General features: G+C 42.1%; 1 protein-coding gene across 2 annotated transcripts in view; it reads right to left on the bottom strand.

Moving 5' to 3' along the window:
* The window catches only part of fgd1 (FYVE, RhoGEF and PH domain containing 1), a 124,811-nt gene that overhangs the window by 41,464 nt on the left and 57,305 nt on the right, over positions 1 to 26,042 (bottom strand). For both annotated transcript variants that reach the window (XM_042299830.1, XM_042299831.1), the window contains exon 2: positions 544 to 840. In XM_042299830.1, the coding sequence (XP_042155764.1) occupies positions 544 to 840 (297 nt within the window). The remainder of the gene's footprint in view (positions 1 to 543; positions 841 to 26,042) is intronic.

The following is a 26,042-nucleotide window of genomic DNA, read 5'->3' as shown; positions in this document are numbered from 1 at the left end:
GCAAGCAGTACTAAAGTTGGTCCCAGTACTAAAGTCTGGGACCAAGCGGCTCCTGAACAGCATCTGCCCCCAAGCCACCATAAGACTGCTAAATAGATGCTTAAATAGCTACCCAAATAGCTACCCGACTCTCTGCAATGTTCTACACTGCAGAATAATAGCGAAGACATCAAAACTATGAAATAACACACACGGAATCATTGTGTTACACAAATCCAAAAACATATATTTGAAATTTAGGATTCTTCAAAGTAGCCACCCTTTGCCTTGATGACAGCTTTGCATACTCTTAACTCGGTACTGGTACCCTGTGTATATAGCCATGTTATTACCTCGTACCCCTGCACATTGACTCAGTACTGGTACTCTGTGTAATATAGCCATCATATCGTTACTCATTGTGTATTAAATACTACTTTTATTATTTGTATTTTACTGTTATATTATTTCTCTATTTTCTTTCTCTCGACATTGTTGGGAACGACCTGTAACTAAGCATTTCCCTGTTGTTTACAAATAACATTTGAATTGATTATGATTTACCTTGTGGTTTAGGCCCAGGTAAGGGAGGGCGTGTCTTGAGGGCGGTGGAGGGCACTTCTTGAGGAGTTCCACTCCTGTTGTCTCCTCTGTTACAGCTGTGTAGAGCGGGGTGCAGCAGAGCCCTGGGGGGTTGCAGACCCAGTGGCCCGGAGGTTTGAGGGCCGGGGTCTGAGCTTAGGCGAGGGGTCTCTGTCTGGGTGTCTGAGTCGTCGTCGTGGGCCCCGAGGCATGCACCGTGAGCACCAGGCTCCAGGGATAGGCTCTTAGTCATCAGCCGAGGACTGGAGGAGGATGGGCCTGGGGAGATGATAGGTAGACATGTTATAGAGTATACAGTATTATACCTCATACTGGAGGTCACTGAGAGAGAGAAACATAGTCAAGACAATCAATCAAATGTATTTATAAACCACTTTTTACATGAGCAGTGCTTATACAGAAACCCAGCCTAAAACCCCAAACAGCAAGCAATGCAGGTATAGAAGCACGGTGGCTAGGAAAAACTCCCTAGAAAGGCAGGAACATAGGAAGACACCTAGAGAGGAACCAGGGTCAGAGGAACCAGGACATCAGTTACATAAACGCATACATATACATTATAGAGTATTTAATACTGGACTGGACGAGGACGGGCCAGAGGGAGACAGGGAGACAAGTAGGGACCAGGGCCATCACCAGAGTTTCAGAACATTCAGTTGGCTGCCCAGTTGGCTGCCCAGTTGGCTGCCCAGTTGGCTGCTCAGTTGGCTGCACAGTTGGCTTCCCAGTTGGCTGCACAGTTAGCTGCACAGTTGGCTGCCCTGGTGGCTGCCCAGTTAGCTGCACAGTTGGCTGCCCAGGTGGCTGCCCAGTTGGCTGCCCAGTTGGCTGCCCAGGTGGCTGCCCAGGTGGCTGCCCAGTTGGCTGCCCAGTATTGGAAAGCTCAGGAAAACATCAAGGAAGCTCATCGGCGGCAGGTAGCCTGGCGGGAAGGACCTTTGGGCCGGTAACCAAAAGGTTGCTGGATTGAAATAGCTTTGGTTAGTGAGGCAGCTCCAAAATGCAGGTGTTTCAGCCTAGCTCAGTGTAGTGGTGGGGCAAGCAGAAAATACGGAGTGTAGGGGTTGGTAATATTCTCCAGTTGCGCCGTGATTGGCTCAGTGTTCTGTCACTCATGGGGACACTACGTCACCACAAAATCTACAAGGAGAGCTCAAAAATTCTAGCCCCTTGGGTGCTGCCATACAGCTACATTAGACGTGCCCATCCAAGAAGGCTCAAGGTCATTGGCCACAGATAAAATGATGTCAAATCACGTTATATGTACAGTAGCTTTGATTGGAGTGATCATGTCAACATCATACATTTAAAATCTTAGCTAGGAGTCATCATGAATCAAGTTGACAATCTACTGGCAAATCCTCATTAATTCTTGTCATATGAAGAGAAAGAATGAAGGGAGATTAGAGATAAAACATATCGGTGCTCATGGAACATTGGACATAAACATTACACAACACGTTGGAAATCGCAAATTCAACAATGAGTGGTTTGGAAAGAATCAGTGACTAACTGCAAGTGTTGCAAAGAAATCATTAGCCTGCTATTCAGTGGAGAGGGTGTGTGGTCCAAGTCTGGGTTTACGGGTCTCTCTTCCAAGCTTAAAAGGATAAACAGTCAACATTGGCCAAGCTGTCAATCCAGCAAGACTTCTGCTGTGTTCAAAACAACTGGAATCTCGGAACTGGGAAATCTCAGGCTTCAGTGAGTTCCAGAAAACTGGGTAATTTGCCCACAAAGGACCACTGCACCTCTTTCCTGTTCAAGTGAGCACAGCACAAGAAGGTGAGTCCAAAAAGGTATTTTATGCTGCTTCATAAATGATGTACTATGCCAGGGAGATGTGTTTACTGTAGATAAGAAAGTCATACTAAGTTTATGTTGTGTAGTAAGCTGTTGGTAGCCCATGTGCCTCACCCTAATAATTTGGTCCCTTTCCACCTCATAACTCATATCAAATCAAATGTTATTTGTCACATGCACCGAATACAACAGGTGTAGTAGACCTCACAGTGAAATGCTGAATACAACAGGTGTAGTAGACCTCACAGTGAAATGCTGAATACAACAGGTGTAGTAGACCTTACAGTGAAATGCTGAATACAACAGGTGTAGTAGACCTTACAGTGAAATGCTGAATACAACAGGTGTAGTAGACCTTAGTGAAATGCTGAATACAACAGGTGTAGTAGACCTTACAGTGAAATGCTGAATACAACAGGTGTAGTAGACCTCACAGTGAAATGCTGAATACAACAGGTGTAGGTAGACCTCACAGTGAAATGCTGAATACGACAGGTGTAGTAGACCTTACAGTGAAATGCTGAATACAAAAGGTGTAGTAGACCTTACAGTGAAATGCTGAATACAACAGGTGTAGTAGACCTTACAGTGAAATGCTGAATACAACAGGTGTAGTAGACCTTACAGTGAAATGCTGAATACAACAGGTGTAGTAGACCTTACAGTGAAATGCTGAATACAACAGGTGTAGTAGACCTCACAGTGAAATGCTGAATACAACAGGTGTAGTAGACCTCACAGTGAAATGCTGAATACAACAGGTGTAGTATACCTTACAGTGAAATGCTGAATACAACAGGTGTAGTAGACCTTACAGTGAAATGCTGAATACAACAGGTGTAGTAGACCTTACAGTGAAATGCTGAATACAACAGGTGTAGTAGACCTTACAGTGAAATGCTGAATACAACAGGTGTGGTAGACCTCACAGTGAAATGCTGAATACAACAGGTGTAGTAGACCTTAAAGTGAAATGCTGAATACAACATTACCAAGTTAAGAAAAATAGTTTTAAGAAAAATAACAAAACAAATAATTAAAGAGTCAAATAACAATGTGGAGGCTATATACAGGGTGTTACGGTACAGAGTCAATGTGGAGGCTATATACAGGGGGGGCTGGTACAGAGTCAATGTGGAGGCTATATACAGGGGTTACGGTACAGAGTCAATGTGGAGGCTATATACAGGGGTACCGGTACAGAGTCAATGTGGAGGCTATATACAGGGGGTACCAGTACAGAGTCAATGTGGAGGCTATATACAGGGGTACCGGTACAGAGTCAATGTGGAGGCTATATACAGGGGGGGCCACCGGTACAGAGTCAATGTGGAGGCTATATACAGGGGTACCAGTACAGAGTCAATGTGGAGGCTATATACAGGGGTACCGGTACAGAGTCAATGTGGAGGCTATATACAGGGGGTACCGGTACAGAGTCAATGTGGAGGCTATATACAGGGGTACCGGTACAGAGTCAATGTGGAGGCTATATACAGGGGGTACCAGTACAGAGTCAATGTGGAGGCTATATACAGGGGTACCGGTACAGAGTCAATGTGGGGCTATATACAGGGTGTTACGGTACAGAGTCAATGTGGAGGCTATATACAGGGTGTTACGGTACAGAGTCAATGTGGAGGCTATATACAGGGGGTACCGGTACAGAGTCAATGTGGAGGCTATATACAGGGTGTTACGGTACAGAGTCAATGTGGAGGCTATATACAGGGTGTTACGGTACAGAGTCAATGTGGAGGCTATATACAGGGGGTACCAGTACAGAGTCAATGTGGAGGCTATATACAGGGGGTACCGGTACAGAGTCAATGTGGAGACTATATACAGGGGGTACCGGTACAGAGTCAATGTGGAGGCTATATACAGGGGTACCGGTACAGAGTCAATGTGGGGGCTATATACAGGGGGTACCGGTACAGAGTCAATGTGGAGGCTATATACAGGGGGTACCGGTACAGAGTCAATGTGGAGGCTATATACAGGGGGTACCGGTACACAGTCAATGTGGAGGCTATATACAGGGGGTACCGGTACAGAGTCAATGTGGAGGCTATATACAGGGGGTACCGGTACAGAGTCAATGTGGAGGCTATATACAGGGGTACCGGTACAGAGTCAATGTGGAGGCTATATACAGGGGGTACCGGTACAGAGTCAATGTGGAGGCTATATACAGGGGTACCAGTACAGAGTCAATGTGGAGGCTATATACAGGGGTACCGGTACAGAGTCAATGTGGAGGCTATATACAGGGGTACCGGTACAGAGTCAATGTGGAGGCTATATACAGGGGTACCGGTACAGAGTCAATGTGGAGGCTATATACAGGGGTACCAGTACAGAGTCAATGTGGAGGCTATATACAGGGGGTACCGGTACAGAGTCAATGTGGGGCTATATACAGGGTGTTACGGTACAGAGTCAATGTGGAGGCTATATACAGGGTGTTACGGTACAGAGTCAATGTGGAGGCTATATACAGGGGGTACCGGTACAGAGTCAATGTGGAGGATATATACAGGGTGTTACGGTACAGAGTCAATGTGGAGGCTATATACAGGGTGTTACGGTACAGAGTCAATGTGGATGCTATATACAGGGGTACCAGTACAGAGTCAATGTGGAGGCTATATACAGGGGGTACCGGTACAGAGTCAATGTGGAGACTATATACAGGGGCTACCGGTACAGAGTCAATGTGGAGGCTATATACAGGGGCTACCGGTACAGAGTCAATGTGGAGGCTATATACAGGGGGTACCGGTACAGAGTCAATGTGGAGGCTAGATACAGGGGGTACCGGTACAGAGTTAATGTGGAGGCTATATACAGGGGCTACCGGTACAGAGTCAATGTGGAGGCTATATACAGGGGGTACCGGTACAGAGTCAATGTGGAGGCTAGATACAGGGGGTACCGGTACAGAGTCAATGTGGAGGCTATATACAGGGGGTACCGGTACAGAGTCAATGTGGAGGCTATATACAGGGGGCACCGGTACACAGTCAATGTGGAGGCTATATACAGGGGGTACCGGTACAGAGTCAATGTGGAGGCTATATACAGGGGTACCGGTACACAGTCAATGTGGAGGCTATATACAGGGGGCACCGGTACACAGTCAATGTGGAGGCTATATACAGGGGGTACCGGTACAGAGTCAATGTGGAGGCTATATACAGGGGGTACCGGTACACAGTCAATGTGGAGGCTATATACAGGGGGTACCGGTACAGAGTCAATGTGGAGGCTATATACAGGGGTACCGGTACACAGTCAATGTGGAGGCTATATACAGGGGGTACCGGTACAGAGTCAATGTGGAGACTATATACAGGGGTACCGGTACAGAGTCAATGTGGAGGCTATATACAGGGGGTACCGGTACAGAGTCAATGTGGAGACTATATACAGGGGTACCGGTACAGAGTCAATGTGGAGGCTATATACAGGGGTACCGGTACAGAGTCAATGTGGGGGCTATATACAGGGTGTTACGGTACAGAGTCAATGTGGAGGCTATATACAGGGTGTTACGGTACAGAGTCAATGTGGAGGCTATATACAGGGGGTACCGGTACAGAGTCAATGTGGAGGATATATACAGGGTGTTACGGTACAGAGTCAATGTGGAGGCTATATACAGGGTGTTACGGTACAGAGTCAATGTGGAGGCTATATACAGGGGTACCAGTACAGAGTCAATGTGGAGGCTATATACAGGGGGTACCGGTACAGAGTCAATGTGGAGGCTATATACAGGGGTACTGGTACAGAGTCAATGTGGAGGCTATATACAGGGGGTACCGGTACAGAGTCAATGTGGAGGCTATATACAGGGGGCTGGTACAGAGTCAATGTGGAGGCTATATACAGGGGTACCGGTACAGAGTCAATGTGGAGGCTATATACAGGGGTACTGGTACAGAGTCAATGTGGAGGCTATATACAGGGGTACCGGTACAGAGTCAATGTGGAGGCTATATACAGGGGGTACCGGTACAGAGTCAATGTGGAGGCAAAATACAGGGGTACCGGTACAGAGTCAATGTGGAGGCTATATACAGGGGTACCGGTACAGAGTCAATGTGGAGGCTATCTACAGGGGGTACCAGTACAGAGTCAATGTGGAGGCTATATACAGGGGTACCGGTACAGAGTCAATGTGGAGGCAAAATACAGGGGTACTGGTACAGAGTCAATGTGGAGGCTATATACAGGGGGTACCGGTACAGAGTCAATGTGGAGGCTATATACAGGGGGCTGGTACAGAGTCAATGTGGAGGCTATATACAGGGGTACCGGTACAGAGTCAATGTGGAGGCTATATACAGGGGTACTGGTACAGAGTCAATGTGGAGGCTATATACAGGGGTACCGGTACAGAGTCAATGTGGAGGCTATATACAGGGGTACCGGTACAGAGTCAATGTGGAGGCAAAATACAGGGGGTACCGGTACAGAGTCAATGTGGAGGCTATATACAGGGGTACCGGTACAGAGTCAATGTGGAGGCTATCTACAGGGGTACCAGTACAGAGTCAATGTGGAGGCTATATACAGGGGGTACCGGTACAGAGTCAATGTGGAGGCTATATACAGGGGGTACCGGTACAGAGTCAATGTGGAGGCTATATACAGGGGGTACCGGTACAGAGTCAATGTGGAGGCTATATACAGGGGGTACCGGTACAGAGTCAATGTGGAGGCTATATACAGGGGGTACCGGTACAGAGTCAATGTGGAGACTATATACAGGGGTACCTGTACAGAGACAATGTGGAGGCTATATACAGGGGGTACCGGTACAGAGTCAATGTGGAGACTATATACGGGGGAGGGGCAATGCAAATAGTCCGGGTAGCCATTTGACTAGATTGTTAGAGAGTCTTATGGTTAAGGAGGGTAGAAGCTGTTTGAAGCCATTTGGACCTAGACTTGGAGCTCCAGGTAGCAGAGAGAACAGACTATGACTGGGGTGGCTGGGGTCTTTGACAATTTTTGGGGCCTTTCTCTGACACCGCCTGGTATAGAGGTCATGGATGGCAGGAAGCTTGGCCCCAGTGATTTACTGGGCCGTACGCACTACCCTCTGTAGGGTAGTGTGGAGGCCGTGCAGTTGCCATACCAGGCTGTGATGCAACCAGTCAGGATGCTCTCGATGGTGCAGTTGTAGAACCGTTGTGCTGAAGGATGGCATACTCTCTGAAGTGATGTCATGTTAGCCACATCACACCTAATCTCGTACCCAGACACTTCCGCCCAAATGCACAGAAGGTCTGGAGGACCAATGCATCAAACTTGACCTTCATTAGTTAGGGTTCCGTTCAAAATCACATTTTAAGAAGATACATTGTGGAAATGCGGCAGGGTTTAGCAATAATGATGACTCTGTGACTGTGGTAACCAGTGACGATGACAAATACTTTACTCAGTAAGGTCACTCCTATAGAACGTAATGGTTGATATCTAAGGTTGTGTGTTCAATAGACTGGAAAAGACATTACACCAAGAAACACTTTACCTTGATGAAAACCCCCCCGAACTAAAGACATTGAAAGTACCCCTTTCTTTTCGAACCAAGTTACATGTTCCTCAGTACACAAACCCACACACAACAACAAAGAGCCACACCGCACAGTGCTGGGCTCAGTCAGGTCTTTGACACATTCAGTCCCCCTGCTGAAAGATCAGCCACAAAATGTTGGCACCATTGATAACAGGTTGTAATCAAGCCCTGATCTCCATGGGAACAGAAGAGGACCTGGTGCCTTAGTCTCAGGTTGGACTAGTTCAAATCATTTTGGTTCTTAATAAGCTATTTATTCACACTTTATGTCGTGTCCTGTAACACTATTCACAGTACCTCCAGCAGGCAGAGAGGCAAGAACCATTGGTCCTCCAGCTCCCTTATCCAGATGGTGGGACAAAGGCATTTCCTCACAGACCTGCTTACTTTCTTTGTTGTTCCTTTTTAAGGTTGGAACCAACATGCAGTACCACTATTCACATCGGTCCTCTAGCTCAGGGACAAGCTACACTATTCACATTGGTCCTCTAGCTCAGGGACAAGCTACACTATTCACATTGGTCCTCTAGCTCAGGGACAAGCTACACTATTCACATTGGTCCTCTAGCTCAGGGACAAGCTACACTATTCACATTGGTCCTCTAGCTCAGGGACAAGCTACACTATTCACATTGGTCCTCTAGCTCAGGGACAAGCTACACTATTCACATTGGTCCTCTAGCTCAGGGACAAGCTACACTATTCACATTGGTCCTCTAGCTCAGGGACAAGCTACACTATTCACATTGGTCCTCTAGCTCAGGGACAAGCTACACTATTCACATTGGTCCTCTAGCTCAGGGACAAGCTACACTATTCACATTGGTCCTCTAGCTCAGGGACAAGCTACACTATTCACATTGGTCCTCTAGCTCAGGGACAAGCTACACTATTCACATTGGTCCTCTAGCTCAGGGACAAGCTACACTATTCACATTGGTCCTCTAGCTCAGGGACAAGCTACACTATTCACATTGGTCCTCTAGCTCAGGGACAAGCTACACTATTCACAGTCCTGTGTAATGTTCAAGGAATTACATTGCTGGACTTTTCAAACTTCATGTACAGTTGAAGTCAGAAGTTAACATACACTTTAGCCAAATACATTTAAACTCCGTTTTTTCCACAATTCCTGACATTTAATCCAAGTAAAAATTCCCTGTTTTAGGTCAGTTAGGATCACCACTGTCGCGGTCGTTATAACGATGAGGCGCAGAGTGGTAAGCGAACATAACTCTGTAATAAAGACAGAACACTGAACAAAACAACAAACCGAACAGGCAACTAAACATAGAATAACAACCCACAAACTATCCAAGGAATATGGCTGCCTAAATATGGTCCCCAATCAGAGACAACGATAAACAGCTGCCTCTGATTGAGAACCAATCTAGACAACCATAGACATATAAACACCTAGACTAGTAAACAACCCCATAAACATACAAAAACCCTAGACAATACAAACCACCCTTGTCACACCCTGACCTAAACAAATGATAAAGAAAACGAAGAAAACTAAGTGACAACCACTTTATTTTAAGAATGTGAAATGTCAGAATAATAGTAGAGACAATTATTTATTTCATGGGCGAGCAGCCGCACACAAACCTAAGATCACCATGCGCAACGCCAAGTGTTGGCTGGAGTGGTGTAAAACTCGACACCATTGGACTCTGGAGCCCCCACGGGGTGAGATCTTGCGTGGAGCCCCAGATCGAGGGAGATTATCAGTGGTCTTGTATGTCTTCCATTTCCTAATAATTGATTTCTTCAAACCAAGCTGCTTACCTATTGCAGATTCAGTCTTCCCAGCCTGGTGCAGGTCTACAATTTTGTTTCTGGTGTCCTTTGACAGCTCTTTGGTCTTGGCCATAGTGGAGTTTGGAGTGTGACTGTTTGAGGTTGTGGACAGGTGTCTTTTATACTGATAACAAGTTCAAACAGGTGCCATTAATACAGGTAACGAGTGGAGGACAGAGGAGCCTCTTAAAGAAGAAGTTACAGGTCAGTGAGAGCCAGAAATCTTGCTTGTTTGTAGGTGACCAAATACTTATTTTCCACCATAATTTGCAAATAAATTCATTCAAAATCCTACAATGTGATTTTCTGGATTTTCTTTTCTGATTTTGTCTGTCATAGTTGAAGTGTACCTATGATGAAAATTACAGGCCTCTCTCATCTTTTTAAGTTGGAGAACTTGCACAATTGGTGGCTGACTAAATACTTTTTTGCCCCACTGTACCTCCATACCTCCACACCTACAAATACCTACATAATAACACTGAAGATCAACTCCTCTATAGATCTACATCTGTTCAAACAGAACCTCAGTCAGTATCGGTTCAATCAGAACCTCAGTCAGTATCGGTTCAATCAGAACCTCAGTCAGTATCGGTTCAAACAGAACCTCAGTCAGTATCGGTTCACTCAGAACCTCAGTCAGTATCGGTTCACTCAGAACCTCAGTCAGTATTGGTTCAAACAGAACCTCAGTCAGTATCTGTTCAAACAGAACCTCAGTCAGTATCTGTTCAAACAGAACCTCAGTCAGTATCTGTTCAAACAGAACCTCAGTCAGTATCTGTTCAAACAGAACCTCAGTCAGTATCTGTTCAAACAGAACCTCAGTCAGTATTGGTTCAAACAGAACCTCAGTCAGTATCGGTTCAAACAGAACTCAGTCAGTATCGGTTCAATCAGAACCTCAGTCAGTATCGGTTCAAACAGAACCTCAGTCAGTATCTGTTCAAACAGAACCTCAGTCAGTATCGGTTCAATCAGAACCTCAGTCAGTATCGGTTCAAACAGAACCTCAGTCAGTATCGGTTCACTCAGAACCTCAGTCAGTATCGGTTCACTCAGAACCTCAGTCAGTATTGGTTCAAACAGAACCTCAGTCAGTATCGGTTCAATCAGAACCTCAGTCAGTATCGGTTCAATCAGAACCTCAGTCAGTATCGGTTCAAACAGAACCTCAGTCAGTATCGGTTCAATCAGAACCTCAGTCAGTATCGGTTCAATCAGAACCTCAGTCAGTATCGGTTCAATCAGAACCTCAGTCAGTATCGGTTCAATCAGAACCTCAGTCAGTATCGGTTCAAACAGAACCTCAGTCAGTATCGGTTCAATCAGAACCTCAGTCAGTATCGGTTCAATCAGAACCTCAGTCACTAACTGCTCAGCCTCCATATCTCTCAACCTCTCTGTCTTAAGACATTTCCACATCCCACTCTAAAAACCAAGAGAAGTGCTCTCGTCTCATACATTACACACACACACACACACACACACACACACACACACACACACACACACACACACACACACACACACACACACACACACACACACACACACACACACACACACACACACACACACACACAAGAGCCATCAGGGTTAAACGCTTTGCTCAAAGGAACATGAACAGATTTTTCAACTTGTCGGGTCTGGGATACAATACAAATGATGCTAACCTAATTGAAATTATACTAACCTAATGCAAATGATACTAACCTAATTTAAATTACACTAACCTAATTGAAATTATACGAACCTAATGCAAATGATACTAACCTCATTTAAATTATACTAAGCTAATATAAATGATACTAACCTAATTTAAATTATACTAACCTAATTTAAATGATACTAACCTAATTTAAATTACACTAACCTAATTGAAATTATACGAACCTAATGCAAATGATACTAACCTCATTTAAATTATACTAAGCTAATATAAATGATACTAACCTAATTTAAATTATACTAACCTAATTTAAATTATACTAACCTAATTTAAATTATACTAACCTAATGTAAATTATACTAACCTAATGCAAATGATACTAAATGTAAATGATACTAACCTAATGTAAATTATGCCAAATTAGTAGATTATATTGCCTATCTACCTAATGATGAATGCACTGTCTGTAAGTCACTCCGAACAAGAGTGTCTCATGTCATGTACACGGATGTCTGACTCGATGCTTTGGACACCTGCAGTGTTTTCCATAGATGTTAAAAATGCATAGGGGAGCATCCCAATACTGTCAGGAAGGAACGGAACCAAAAATGCCAATATTCACTTCGATAAGTCATTTAAAATCAAATTTAAAAACACACATTTCTGCTGACAATCTGCCAAACTCATAGATTATTCACGATGCAGTAGTCAAACCAGGGATCTGATTGGCTGTATTGATGTTGAGTATTAGGAAGGGCTTACTGAATAATGATTGGTTATATTATGTTTGACAGGCAGACCAGCGTTGTGTTTATGTATGTGGCTGTATACGAGGCATGGGCAATGTGTATTATATATGTGTAGTGAGTAGTGTATTGTATATACAGCATTCTAGTGAGTAGAATACTGTATATATGTCTAGTGTGTAGTGTATTGTATATAATGAATATAGTGTAGTGTGTAGTGTATTGTATATAATGAATATAGTGTAGTGTGTAGTGTATTGTATATATTTCTACTAGATATTCATGTTTATCATATTAGATATTCATGTTTATCATATTAGATATTCATGTTTATCCTATTAGATATTAGATATTCATGTTTATCCTATTAGATATTAGATATTCATGTTTATCCTATTACATATTAGATATTAATGTGTATCCTACTAAATAGTCATGTTTATCCTATTAGATATTCATGTTTATTTCATTAGATATTCATGTTTATCCTATTAGATATTCATGTTTATCCTATTAGATATTCATGTTTATCCTATTAGATATTAATGTTTATCCTGTTAGATATTAATGTGTATCCTATTAGATATTCATGTTTATCCTATTAGGCCAAGTGATGAGGTCATCATGAGACAGAATTTAGTACACTATGTAGGGAATAGGGTTCCATTAGCTACGCAGTATGTCTAGTGTGTAGTGTGTAGTGTGTAGTGTGTAGTGTGTAGGGAATAGGGTTCCATTAGCTACGCAGTATGTCTAGTGTGTAGTGTGTAGTGTCTACTGTCTAGTGTCTAGTGTGTAGGGAATAGGGTTCCATTAGCTACGCAGTATGTCTAGTGTGTAGTGTGTAGTGTCTACTGTCTAGTGTCTAGTGTGTAGGGAATAGGGTTCCATTAGCTACGCAGTATGTCTAGTGTGTAGTGTGTAGTGTCTACTGTCTAGTGTCTAGTGTGTAGGGAATAGGGTTCCATTAGCTACGCAGTATGTCTAGTGTGTAGTGTGTAGTGTGTAGGGAATAGGTACGCAGCTATGAAGACGTCAAGACTTCAAGCTGTAGATGCTGTTCTGTTCTATTCTGGTTTATTTCTGTTGTCCAGCTATTTATATCCTCATCATGACAAAATTGTCTTCTAACAAGACTGTGTGCGTGCGTGCGTATGTGTATGTGTGTGTGTATGTGTGTGTGTGTGTGTGTGTGTGCGCGTGTGTGCGTGTGCGTGTGTGTGTGAGTGTGTGTGTGTGCGTGCGCATGCGTGTGTGTGTGTGTGCGTGCGTGTGTGCGTGTGTGTGCGTGCGTATGTGTATATGTGTGTGTGTGTGTGTGTGTGTGTGTGTGTGTTCTGCTCTTCTACCTTAATCATTAGCTTGTCTGCTAAGAAGACATAACTGAACACTACACTGCGAGGGCTGATGAAGAGATGAGCCTCTCCAACTCTAACTGCTACTGTGGTTTGTACCAAAGCATTGGAAATAGTACCAGTCAAAAGTTTGGACACACATTGGCTACCCGGACTATCTGCATTGTGTCCCACCACCCACCACCCACCACCCGCCAACCCCCTCTTTTACGCTGCTGCTACTCTCTGTTTATCATATATGCAGAGTCACTTTAACCATATCTACATGTACATACTACCTCAATTAGCCGGTGCCTGTGTATAGCATTTATGATACCTCATTCATTTGTTTATAAAAACGGTATAACCATAGTATAAAGTGTATTACACAGTTAGTCTTATAGCTAACAGTTAGTCCTATAGCTAACAGTTAGTCCTATAGCTTACACAGTTAGTCTTATAGTTTACAGTTAGTCTTATAGCTAACAGTGATGTGAGGTCAAAGTAGGCATGGTAGGCAGTGCCTAACCCTGGGAAAATGAATGAAAAAATAACTGGGAGGATAGGCGGGAGGATTTTTTAAATGTTATTTTATTTCACCTTTATTTAACCAGGTAGGCCAGTTGAGAACACCTTTATGTAACCAGGTAGGCTAGTTGAGAACACCTTTATTTAACCAGGTAGGCCAGTTGAGAACACCTTTATTTAACCAGGTAGACCAGTTGAGAACACCTTTATTTAACCAGGTAGGCCAGTTGAGAACACCTTTATTTAACCAGGTAGACCAGTTGAGAACACCTTTATTTAACCAGGTAGGCCAGTTGAGAACACCTTTATTTAACCAGGTAGGCCAGTTGAGAACACCTTTATTTAACCAGGTAGGCCAGTTGAGAACACCTTTATGTAACCAGGTAGGCTAGTTGAGAACACCTTTATGTAACCAGGTAGGCCAGTTGAGAACACCTTTATTTAACCAGGTAGGCCAGTTGAGAACACCTTTATTTAACCAGGTAGGCCAGTTGAGAACACCTTTATTTAACCAGGTAGGCTAGTTGAGAACACCTTTATTTAACCAGGTAGGCCAGTTGAGAACACCTTTATGTAACCAGGTAGGCCAGTTGAGAACACCTTTATGTAACCAGGTAGGCCAGTTGAGAACACCTTTATGTAACCAGGTAGGCCAGTTGAGAACACCTTTATGTAACCAGGTAGGCCAGTTGAGAACACCTTTATGTAACCAGGTAGGCCAGTTGAGAACACCTTTATTTAACCAGGTAGGCCAGTTGAGAACACCTTTATTTAACCAGGTAGGCCAGTTGAGAACACCTTTATTTAACCAGGTAGGCCAGTTGAGAACAAGTTCTCATTTACAACTGCGACCTGGCCAAGATAAAGCAAAGCAGTGTGACACAGACAACAACCCAGAGTTACACATGGAATAAACAATAAGCAAGCCAATAACACAATAAACAAGTCAATGACACAAGAGAAAAAAAAGAAAGTCTATATATAGTGTGTGCAAAAGACATGAGGAGGTTTTTGCAATTCATTCCAGTCTCTGGCAGCAGAGAACTGGAAGGAAAGGCGGCCAAATGAGGTGTTGGCTTTGGGGATGATCAATGAAATATACCTGCTGGAACGTGTGCTACGGGTGGGTGTTGTTATCGTGACCAGTGAACTGAGATAAGGCGGAGCTTTACCTAGCAGAGATAGCCCGGATAGGCCGGAGGACAGACAGGGATAGTCACACGTCATCTGTCGCCTTTTTGGCGGTTCCGTTTTACAGCTAGCTACAGCTAAAACATTCCGTGTTCCGCAAAAGCATTCCGTGTTCCGCAAAAAAGTGATGGATATGTGTGTCTGCCGTATCCGTATCAGCGACTGGAACGGCAGCGACAAGACGTTGATAGTTTCTATGAGCGATTCGAGCAGAAAAGCAATGAATTGGGTCTGGCAGAACACGGAACTGTATGCAACAAGGCACTACAGTAATACTGTAGAAAAGCGTAGCAAATGAAGACACGTTTTGGCCTAAATGCAAAGCATTTTGTTTTCCAATACAACACATCATTGAGTAACTGCCTCCTTATTTTCAAGCAAGGTGGTAGCTGCATCATGTTATGGGTATCCTTGACATTGGCAAATACTGGAGAGTTTTTCAGGATAAAAATAAATGGGATGGAGCTAAATACAGGCAAAATCCTAGAGGAAAACCTGCTTCAGTCTGCTTTAAACCAGACACTGGCATGGGAATTCACCTTTCAGCAGGACAATAACCTTTAACAAAAGGAAAAATCTACGGTGTAGTTGCTTACCAAGAATATGGTAAATGTTCCTGAATGTCCAAGTTACAGTTTTGACTTAAATCACTTGAAATACTATGGCAAGACTGTAGCCATAATCCCCAACACCTTGACAGAGCTTGAGTAAACAGACGATCAGTGTAGAGAGGTGGAGAACCTATTACAACATACTGGACAATGTCAATGCTCAGATGACAGCCAGGTTTGACCACTTTGGTGAACTTAATTTCCTTGGCTTAGTGCAAAACATGTGAAACAATGTCATAAAAGTTTGACACCAGCAAACTGGAGAGCCTGTCAAAATATGGTAAGTATTTCGATTTTGTTAGACTTAAGAGCGATGTTGTCGAATTGTGCAGCTCACAAATGGTAGGAGAAAAATCAGCTGGACAACTCAACTACAAAGACCAGCTACAGCTGTGACTTAAATCACTTGACATACAATAGTAAGAGTGTCTAGCCATGATCCACAACACCTTGACATACAATAGTAAGAGTGTCTAGCCATGATCCACAACACCTTGACATACAATAGTAAGAGTGTCTAGCCATGATCCACAACACCTTGACATACAATAGTAAGAGTGTCTAGCCATGATCCACAACACCTTGACATACAATAGTAAGAGTGTCTAGCCATGATCCACAACACCTTGACATACAATAGTAAGAGTGTCTAGCCATGATCCACAACACCTTGACATACAATAGTAAGAGTGTCTAGCCATGATCCACAACACCTTGAAGAATTATCAAAGGAATAAGGGGCAAATGTGATTCTAACAATAATTGACTCAGGGACTTGAAAATTTATGTAACAACTATATTTATTATTTACTTTTTTTTTAATCTATAAAAACTCAAATATTAGAATCCCACTTTGACATTAGAGAAAATGTTGTGTAGATCATTGACAAAAATATGACGATTGAATTATAATCCCACTTTGACATTAGAGAAAATGTTGTGTAGATCATTGACAAAAATATGACGATTGAATTATAATCCCACTTTGTAACACAACAACATGTGAAGAAATTCAAAGAAACATTTGCAAGATACTGTATATCAGTAGGGCTGACTACTAGGTACTATATATCAGTAGGGCTGACTACTAGGTACTATATATCAGTAGGGCTGACTACTAGGTACTATATATCAGTAGGGCTGACTACTAGGTACTGTATATCAGTAGGGCTGACTACTAGGTACTATATATCAGTACGGATGACTACTAGGTACTATATATCAGTAGGGCTGACTACTAGATACTGTATATCAGTAGGGCTGACTACTAGGTACTATATATCAGTAGGGCTGACTACTAGGTACTATATATCAGTAGGGCTGACTACTAGGTACTATATATCAGTAGGGCTGACTACTAGGTACTATATATCAGTAGGGCTGACTACTAGATACTATATATCAGTAGGGCTGACTACTAGATACTATATATCAGTAGGGCTGACTACTAGATACTATATATCAGTAGGGCTGACTACTAGATACTATATATCAGTAGGGCTGACTACTAGGTACTATATATCAGTAGGGCTGACTACTAGATACTATATATCAGTAGGGCTGACTACTAGGTACTATATATCAGTAGGGCTGACTACTAGGTACTGTATATCAGTAGGGCTGACTACTAGATACTGTATATCAGTAGGGCTGACTACTAGATACTATATATCAGTAGGGCTGACTACTAGATACTATATATCAGTAGGGCTGACTACTAGATACTATATATCAGTAGGGCTGACTAGTACTAGATACTGTATATCAGTAGGGCTGACTACTAGGTACTATATATCAGTAGGGCTGACTACTAGGTACTATATATCAGTAGGGCTGACTACTAGGTACTGTATATCAGTAGGGCTGACTACTAGGTACTATATATCAGTAGGGCTGACTACTAGGTACTATATCAGTAGGGCTGATATATCAGTAGGGCTGACTACTAGGTACTATATATCAGTAGGGCTGACTACTAGGTACTATATCAGTAGGGCTGACTACTAGATACTATATATCAGTAGGGCTGACTACTAGGTACTATATATCAGTAGGGCTGACTACTAGATACTATATATCAGTAGGGCTGACTATATATCAGTAGATACTATATATCAGTAGGGCTGACTACTAGGTACTATATATCAGTAGGGCTGACTACTAGGTACTATATATCAGTAGGGCTGACTACAGTAGGGCTGACTACTAGATATATATATCAGTAGGGCTGACTACTAGATACTATATATCAGTAGGGCTGACTACTAGATACTATATATCAGTAGGGCTGACTACTAGGTACTATATATCAGTAGGGCTGACTACTAGGTACTATATATCAGTAGGGCTGACTACTAGGTACTATATATCAGTAGGGCTGACTACTAGGTACTATATATCAGTAGGGGCTGACTACTAGATACTATATATCAGTAGGGCTGACTACTAGATACTATATATCAGTAGGGCTGACTACTAGATACTATATATCAGTAGGGCTGACTACTAGATACTATATATCAGTAGGGCTGACTACTAGATACTATATATCAGTAGGGCTGACTACTAGGTACTATATATCAGTAGGGCTGACTACTAGGTACTATATATCAGTAGGGCTGACTACTAGGTACTATATATCAGTAGGGCTGACTACTAGGTACTATATAGATAGTAGGGCTGACTACTAGATACTATATATCAGTAGGGCTGACTACTAGATACTATATATCAGTAGGGCTGACTACTAGATACTATATATCAGTAGGGCTGACTACTAGATACTATATCAGTAGGGCTACTATATATCAGTAGGGCTGACTACTAGATATATCAGTAGGGCTGACTACTAGATACTATATATCAGTATACTAGATAGTAGGGCTGACTACTAGGTACTATATATCAGTAGGGCTGACTACTAGGTACTATATATCAGTAGGGCTGACAGTAGGGCTGACTACTAGATACTATATATCAGTAGGGCTGACTACTAGATACTATATATCAGTAGGGCTGACTACTAGATACTATATATCAGTAGGGCTGACTACTAGATACTATATATCAGTAGGGCTGACTACTAGGTACTATATATCAGTAGGGCTGACTACTAGATACTATATATCAGTAGGGCTGACTACTAGATACTATATATCAGTAGGGCTGACTACTAGATACTATATATCAGTAGGGCTGACTACTAGGTACTAGTATACTAGGTACTATATATCAGTAGGGCTGACTACTAGGTACTATATATCAGTAGGGCTGACTACTAGGTACTATATATCAGTAGGGCTGACTACTAGGTACTATATATCAGTAGGGCTGACTACTAGATACTATATATCAGTAGGGCTAGATACTATATATCAGTAGGGCTGACTACTAGATACTATATATCAGTAGGGCTGACTCAGTAGGGCTGACTACTAGATACTATATATCAGTAGGGCTGACTACTAGATACTATATATCAGTAGGGCTGACTACTAGGTACTATATATCAGTAGGACTGACTACTAGGTACTATATATCAGTAGGGCTGACTACTAGATACTATATATCAGTAGGGCTGACTACTAGATACTATATATCAGTAGGGCTGACTACTAGATACTATATATCAGTAGGGCTGACTACTAGATACTATATATCAGTAGGGCTGACTACTAGGTACTATATATCAGTAGGGCTGACTACTAGATACTATATATCAGTAGGGCTGACTACTAGGTACTATATATCAGTAGGGCTGACTACTAGATACTATATATCAGTAGGGCTGACTACTAGATACTATATATCAGTAGGGCTGACTACTAGATACTATATATCAGTAGGGCTGACTACTAGGTACTATATATCAGTAGGGCTGACTACTAGATAATATATATATCATTAGGGCTGACTACTAGATACTATATATCAGTAGGGCTGACTACTAGATACTATATATCAGTAGGGCTGACTACTAGATACTATATATCAGTAGGGCTGACTACTAGATACTATATATCAGTAGGGCTGACTACTAGATACTATATATCAGTAGGGCTGACTACTAGGTACTATATATCAGTAGGGCTGACTACTAGATACTATATATCAGTAGGGCTGACTACTACTATACTACTATATATCAGTAGGGCTGACTACTAGATACTATATATCAGTAGGGCTGACTACTAGATACTAGATATATATATCAGTAGGGCTGACTACTAGATACTGTATATCAGTAGGGCTGACTACTAGGTACTATATATCAGTAGGGCTGACTACTAGGTACTATATATCAGTAGGGCTGACTACTAGATACTGTATATCAGTAGGGCTGACTACTAGATACTATATATCAGTAGGGCTGACTACTAGATACTATATATCAGTAGGGCTGACTACTAGATACTGTATATCAGTAGGGCTGACTACTAGGTACTGTATATCAGTAGGGCTGACTACTAGGTACTGTATATCAGTAGGGCTGACTACTAGGTACTGTATATCAGTAGGGCTGACTACTAGATACTATATATCAGTAGGGCTAGGTACTATATATCAGTAGGGCTGACTACTAGGTACTGTATATCCGTAGGGCTGACTACTAGGTACTATATATCAGTAGGGCTGACTACTAGATACTGTATATCAGTAGGGCTGACTACTAGATACTATATATCAGTAGGGCTGACTACTAGATACTATATATCAGTAGGGCTGACTACTAGGTACTGCATATCCGTAGGGCTGACTACTAGGTACTATATATCAGTAGGGCTGACTACTAGATACTGTATATCAGTAGGGCTGACTACTAGATACTATATATCAGTAGGGCTGACTACTAGATACTATATATCAGTAGGGCTGACTACTAGGTACTGTATATCAGTAGGGCTGACCTCTAGGTACGGTATATCAGTAGGGCTGACTACTAGGTACGTATATCAGTAGGGCTGACTACTAGGTACGGTATATCAGTAGGGCTGACTACTAGATACTATATATCAGTAGGGCTGACTACTAGATACTGTATATCAGTATGGCTGACTACTAGGTACGGTATATCAGTAGGGCTGACTACTAGATACTATATATCAGTAGGGCTGACTACTAGGTACTGTATATCAGTAGGGCTGACTACTAGGTACGGTATATCAGTAGGGCTGACTACTAGATAATATATATCAGTAGGACTGACTACTAGGTACTGTATATCAGTAGGGCTGACTACTAGGTACGGTATATCAGTAGGGCTGACTACTAGATACTATATATCAGTAGGGCTGACTACTAGGTATGGTATATCAGTAGGGCTGACTACTAGGTACTACTAGGTACTGTATATCAGTAGGGCTGACTACTAGGTACGGTATATCAGTAGGGCTGACTACTAGATACTGTATATCAGTAGGGCTGACTACTAGATACTGTATATCTAGATACTGACTATATCAGTAGGGCTGACTACTAGATACTATATATCAGTAGGGCTGACTACTAGATACTATATATCAGTAGGGCTGACTACTAGGTACTATATATCAGTAGGGCTGACTACTAGATACTATATATCAGTAGGGCTGACTACTAGATACTATATATCAGTAGGGCTGACTACTAGGTACTATATATCAGTAGGGCTGACTACTAGACTATATCAGTAGGACTACTAGGTACTATATATCAGTAGGGCTGACTACTAGGTACTATATATCAGTAGGGCTGACTACTAGGTACTATATATCAGTAGGGCTGACTACTATATCAGTAGGGCTGACTACTAGATACTATATATCAGTAGGGCTGACTACTAGATACTATATATCAGTAGGGCTGACTACTAGATACTATATATCAGTAGGGCTGACTACTAGATACTACAGTAGGGCTGACTACTAGATACTATATATCAGTAGGGCTGACTACTAGATACTATATATCAGTAGGGCTGACTACTAGGTACTATATCAGGGGCTGACTACTAGGTACTATATATCAGTAGGGCTGACTACTAGATACTATATATCAGTAGGGCTGACTACTAGATACTATATATCAGTAGGGCTGACTACTAGATACTATATATCAGTAGGGCTGACTACTAGATACTATATATCAGTAGGGCTGACTACTAGATACTATATATCAGTAGGGCTGACTACTAGATACTATATATCAGTAGGGCTGACTACTAGGTACTATATATCAGTAGGGCTGACTACTAGATACTATATATCAGTAGGGCTGACTACTAGATACTATATATCAGTAGGGCTGACTACTAGATACTATATATCAGTAGGGCTGACTACTAGGTACTATATATCAGTAGGGCTGACTACTAGATAATATATATATCATTAGGGCTGACTACTAGATACTATATATCAGTAGGGCTGACTACTAGATACTATATATCAGTAGGGCTGACTACTGACTACTAGATACTATATATCAGTAGGGCTGACTACTAGATACTATATATCAGTAGGGCTGACTACTAGATACTATATATCAGTAGGGCTGACTACTAGGTACTACTATATATCAGTAGGGCTGACTACTAGATACTATATATCAGTAGGGCTGACTACTAGGTACTATATATCAGTAGGGCTGACTACTAGATACTATATATCAGTAGGGCTGACTACTAGGTACTATATATCAGTAGGGCTGACTACTAGATACTGTATATCAGTAGGGCTGACTACTAGGTACTATATATCAGTAGGGCTGACTACTAGGTACTATATATCAGTAGGGCTGACTACTAGATACTATATATCAGTAGGGCTGACTACTAGATACTATATATCAGTAGGGCTGACTACTAGATACTGTATATCAGTGAGGGCTGACTACTAGATACTGTATATCAGTAGGGCTGACTACTAGGTACTGTATATCAGTAGGGCTGACTACTAGGTACTGTATATCAGTAGGGCTGACTACTAGGTACTGTATATCAGTAGGGCTGACTACTAGATACTATATATCAGTAGGGCTAGGTACTATATATCAGTAGGGCTGACTACTAGGTACTGTATATCCGTAGGGCTGACTACTAGGTAGGGCTGACTACTATATCAGTAGGGCTGACTACTAGATACTGTATATCAGTAGGGCTGACTACTAGATACTATATATCAGTAGGGCTGACTACTAGGTACTATATATCAGTAGGGCTGACTACTAGATACTGGGCTGATATCATAGGGCTGACTACTAGATACTATATATCAGTAGGGCTGACTACTAGATACTATATATCAGTAGGGCTGACTACTAGGTACTGTATATCAGTAGGGCTGACCTAGGTACTAGGGGCTACTACTAGGTATATCAGTAGGGCTGACTACTAGGTACGGTATATCAGTAGGGCTGACTACTAGGTACGGTATATCAGTAGGGCTGACTACTAGATACTATATATCAGTAGGGCTGACTACTAGATACTGTATATCAGTATGGCTGACTACTAGGTACGGTATATCAGTAGGGCTGACTACTAGATACTATATATCAGTAGGGCTGACTACTAGGTACTGTATATCAGTAGGGCTGACTACTAGGTACTGTATATCAGTAGGGCTGACTACTAGATACTATATATCAGTAGGGCTGACTACTAGATACTATATATCAGTAGGGCTGACTACTAGGTACTATATCAGTAGGGCTGACTACTAGGTACTGTATATCAGTAGGGCTGACTACTAGGTATATCTGGTATATCAGTAGGGCTGACTACTAGGTACAGGTATATCAGTAGGGCTGACTACTAGGTACTGGTATATCAGTAGGGCTGACTACTAGGTACTAGTATATCAGTAGGGCTGACTACTAGGTACTGTATATCAGTAGGGCTGACTACTAGATACTGTATATCAGTAGGGCTGACTACTAGATACTATATATCAGTAGGGCTGACTACTAGATACTAGGGCTATATCAGTAGGGCTGACTACTAGATACTATATCAGTAGGGCTGACTACTAGATACTGTATATCAGTAGGGCTGACTACTAGATACTATATATCAGTAGGGCTGACTACTAGGTACTATATATCAGTAGGGCTGACTACTAGGTACTGTATATCAGTAGGGCTGACTACTAGATACTGTATATCAGTAGGGCTGACTACTAGATACTGTATATCAGTAGGGCTGACTACTAGATACTATATATCAGTAGGGCTGACTACTAGATACTGTATATCAGTAGGGCTGACTACTAGATACTGTATATCAGTAGGGCTGACTACTAGATACTATATATCAGTAGGGCTGACTACTAGATACTATATATCAGTAGGGCTGACTACTAGGTACTATATATCAGTAGGGCTGACTACTAGATACAGTAGGGCTGACTATATCAGTAGGGCTGACTACTACTATACTACTAGATACTATATATCAGTAGGGCTGACTACTAGGTACTATATATCAGTAGGGCTGACTACTAGATACTGTATATCAGTAGGGCTGACTACTAGATATATCAGTAGGGCTGACTACTAGATACTATATATCAGTAGGGATGACTAGTAGGTACTATATATCAGTAGGGCTGACTACAGTAGGGCTGACTATATACTCAGTAGGGCTGACTACTAGGTACTGTATATCAGTAGGGCTGACTAATAGATACTGTATATCAGTAGGGCTGACTACTAGGTACTATATATCAATAGGGCTGACTACTAGGTACTGTATATCAATAGGGCTGACTACTAGGTACTGTATATCAGTAGGGCTGACATATCAGTAGGGGCTGACTAATAGATACTGTATATCAGTAGGGCTGACTACTAGGTACTATATATATATCAATAGGGCTGACTACTAGGTACTATATCAGTAGGGCTGACTACTAGATACTATATATCAGTAGGGCTGACTACTAGATACTATATATCAGTAGGGCTGACTACTAGATACTATATATCAGTAGGGCTGACTACTAGGTACTGTATATCAGTAGGGCTGACTACTAGATATATCAGTATGATATCAGTAGGGCTGACTACTAGATACTATATATCAGTAGGGCTGACTACTAGATTCTATATATCAGTAGGGCTGACTACTAAGTACTGTATATCAGTAGGGCTGACTACTAGGTACTGTATATCAGTAGGGCTGACTACTAGGTACTGTATATCAGTAGGGCTGACTACTAGGTACTGTATATCAGTAGGGCTGACTACTAGGTTCTGTATATCAGTAGGGCTGACTACTAGGTACTATATATCAGTAGGGCTGACTACTAGATACTATATATCAGTAGGGCTGACTACTAGATACTGTATATCAGTAGGGCTGACTACTAGGTACTGTATATCAGTAGGGCTGACTACTAGATACTATATATCAGTAGGGCTGACTACTAGGTACTGTATATCAGTAGGGCTGACTACTAGATACTATATATCAGTAGGGCTGACTACTAGGTACTGTATACCGACACATTTAGCAGATGCTATTGCGGGTGTAGCAAAAATCTTGTGTTCCTAGTTCCAACAGCGCAGTAGTATCTAACAAGTCACAGCAAAACACACAAATCTAAAAGAAAAATAATGGAATTGAGAAATATATCAATATTAGGATAAGCAATGTCGGAGTGGAATTGACTAAAACACAGTAGAATAGAATACAGTATATACATATGAAATGAGTAAAGCAGTATGTAAACTTTATTAAAGTGACCAGTGTTCCATTATTAAAGTGACCAGTGATTCCATGTCTATGTACATAGGGTATCAGCGCCTAAGGTGCAGGGTTGAGTAACCAGTGATTCCATGTCTATGTACATAGGGTATCAGCGCCTAAGGTGCAGGGTTGAGTAAACAGTGATTCCATGTCTATGTATATAGGGTATCAGCGCCTAAGGTGCAGGGTTGAGTAACCAGTGATTTCATGTCTATGTATATAGGGTATCAGCGCCTAAGGTGCAGGGTTGAGTAACCAGGTGGCCAGAGACAGCTATTTAACAGTCTGATGGCCTTCGGATAGAAGCTGTTTTTCATTCTCTCGGTCCCAGTTTGATTGCACTTGTACTGACCTCGCCTTCTGGATGATAACGGGGTGAACAGGCAGTGGCTCGGGTAGTTGTTGTCCTTGATGATCTCTATGGCCTTTCTATGACATCGGGTGCTGTAGGTGTC

Source organism: Oncorhynchus tshawytscha, linkage group LG16 (assembly GCF_018296145.1).
Source record: "Oncorhynchus tshawytscha isolate Ot180627B linkage group LG16, Otsh_v2.0, whole genome shotgun sequence".
NCBI lineage: Eukaryota > Metazoa > Chordata > Actinopteri > Salmoniformes > Salmonidae > Oncorhynchus > Oncorhynchus tshawytscha.
Note: the sequence above shows the minus strand (reverse complement) of the source record. Positions and strands in the feature narration are given on the sequence as shown.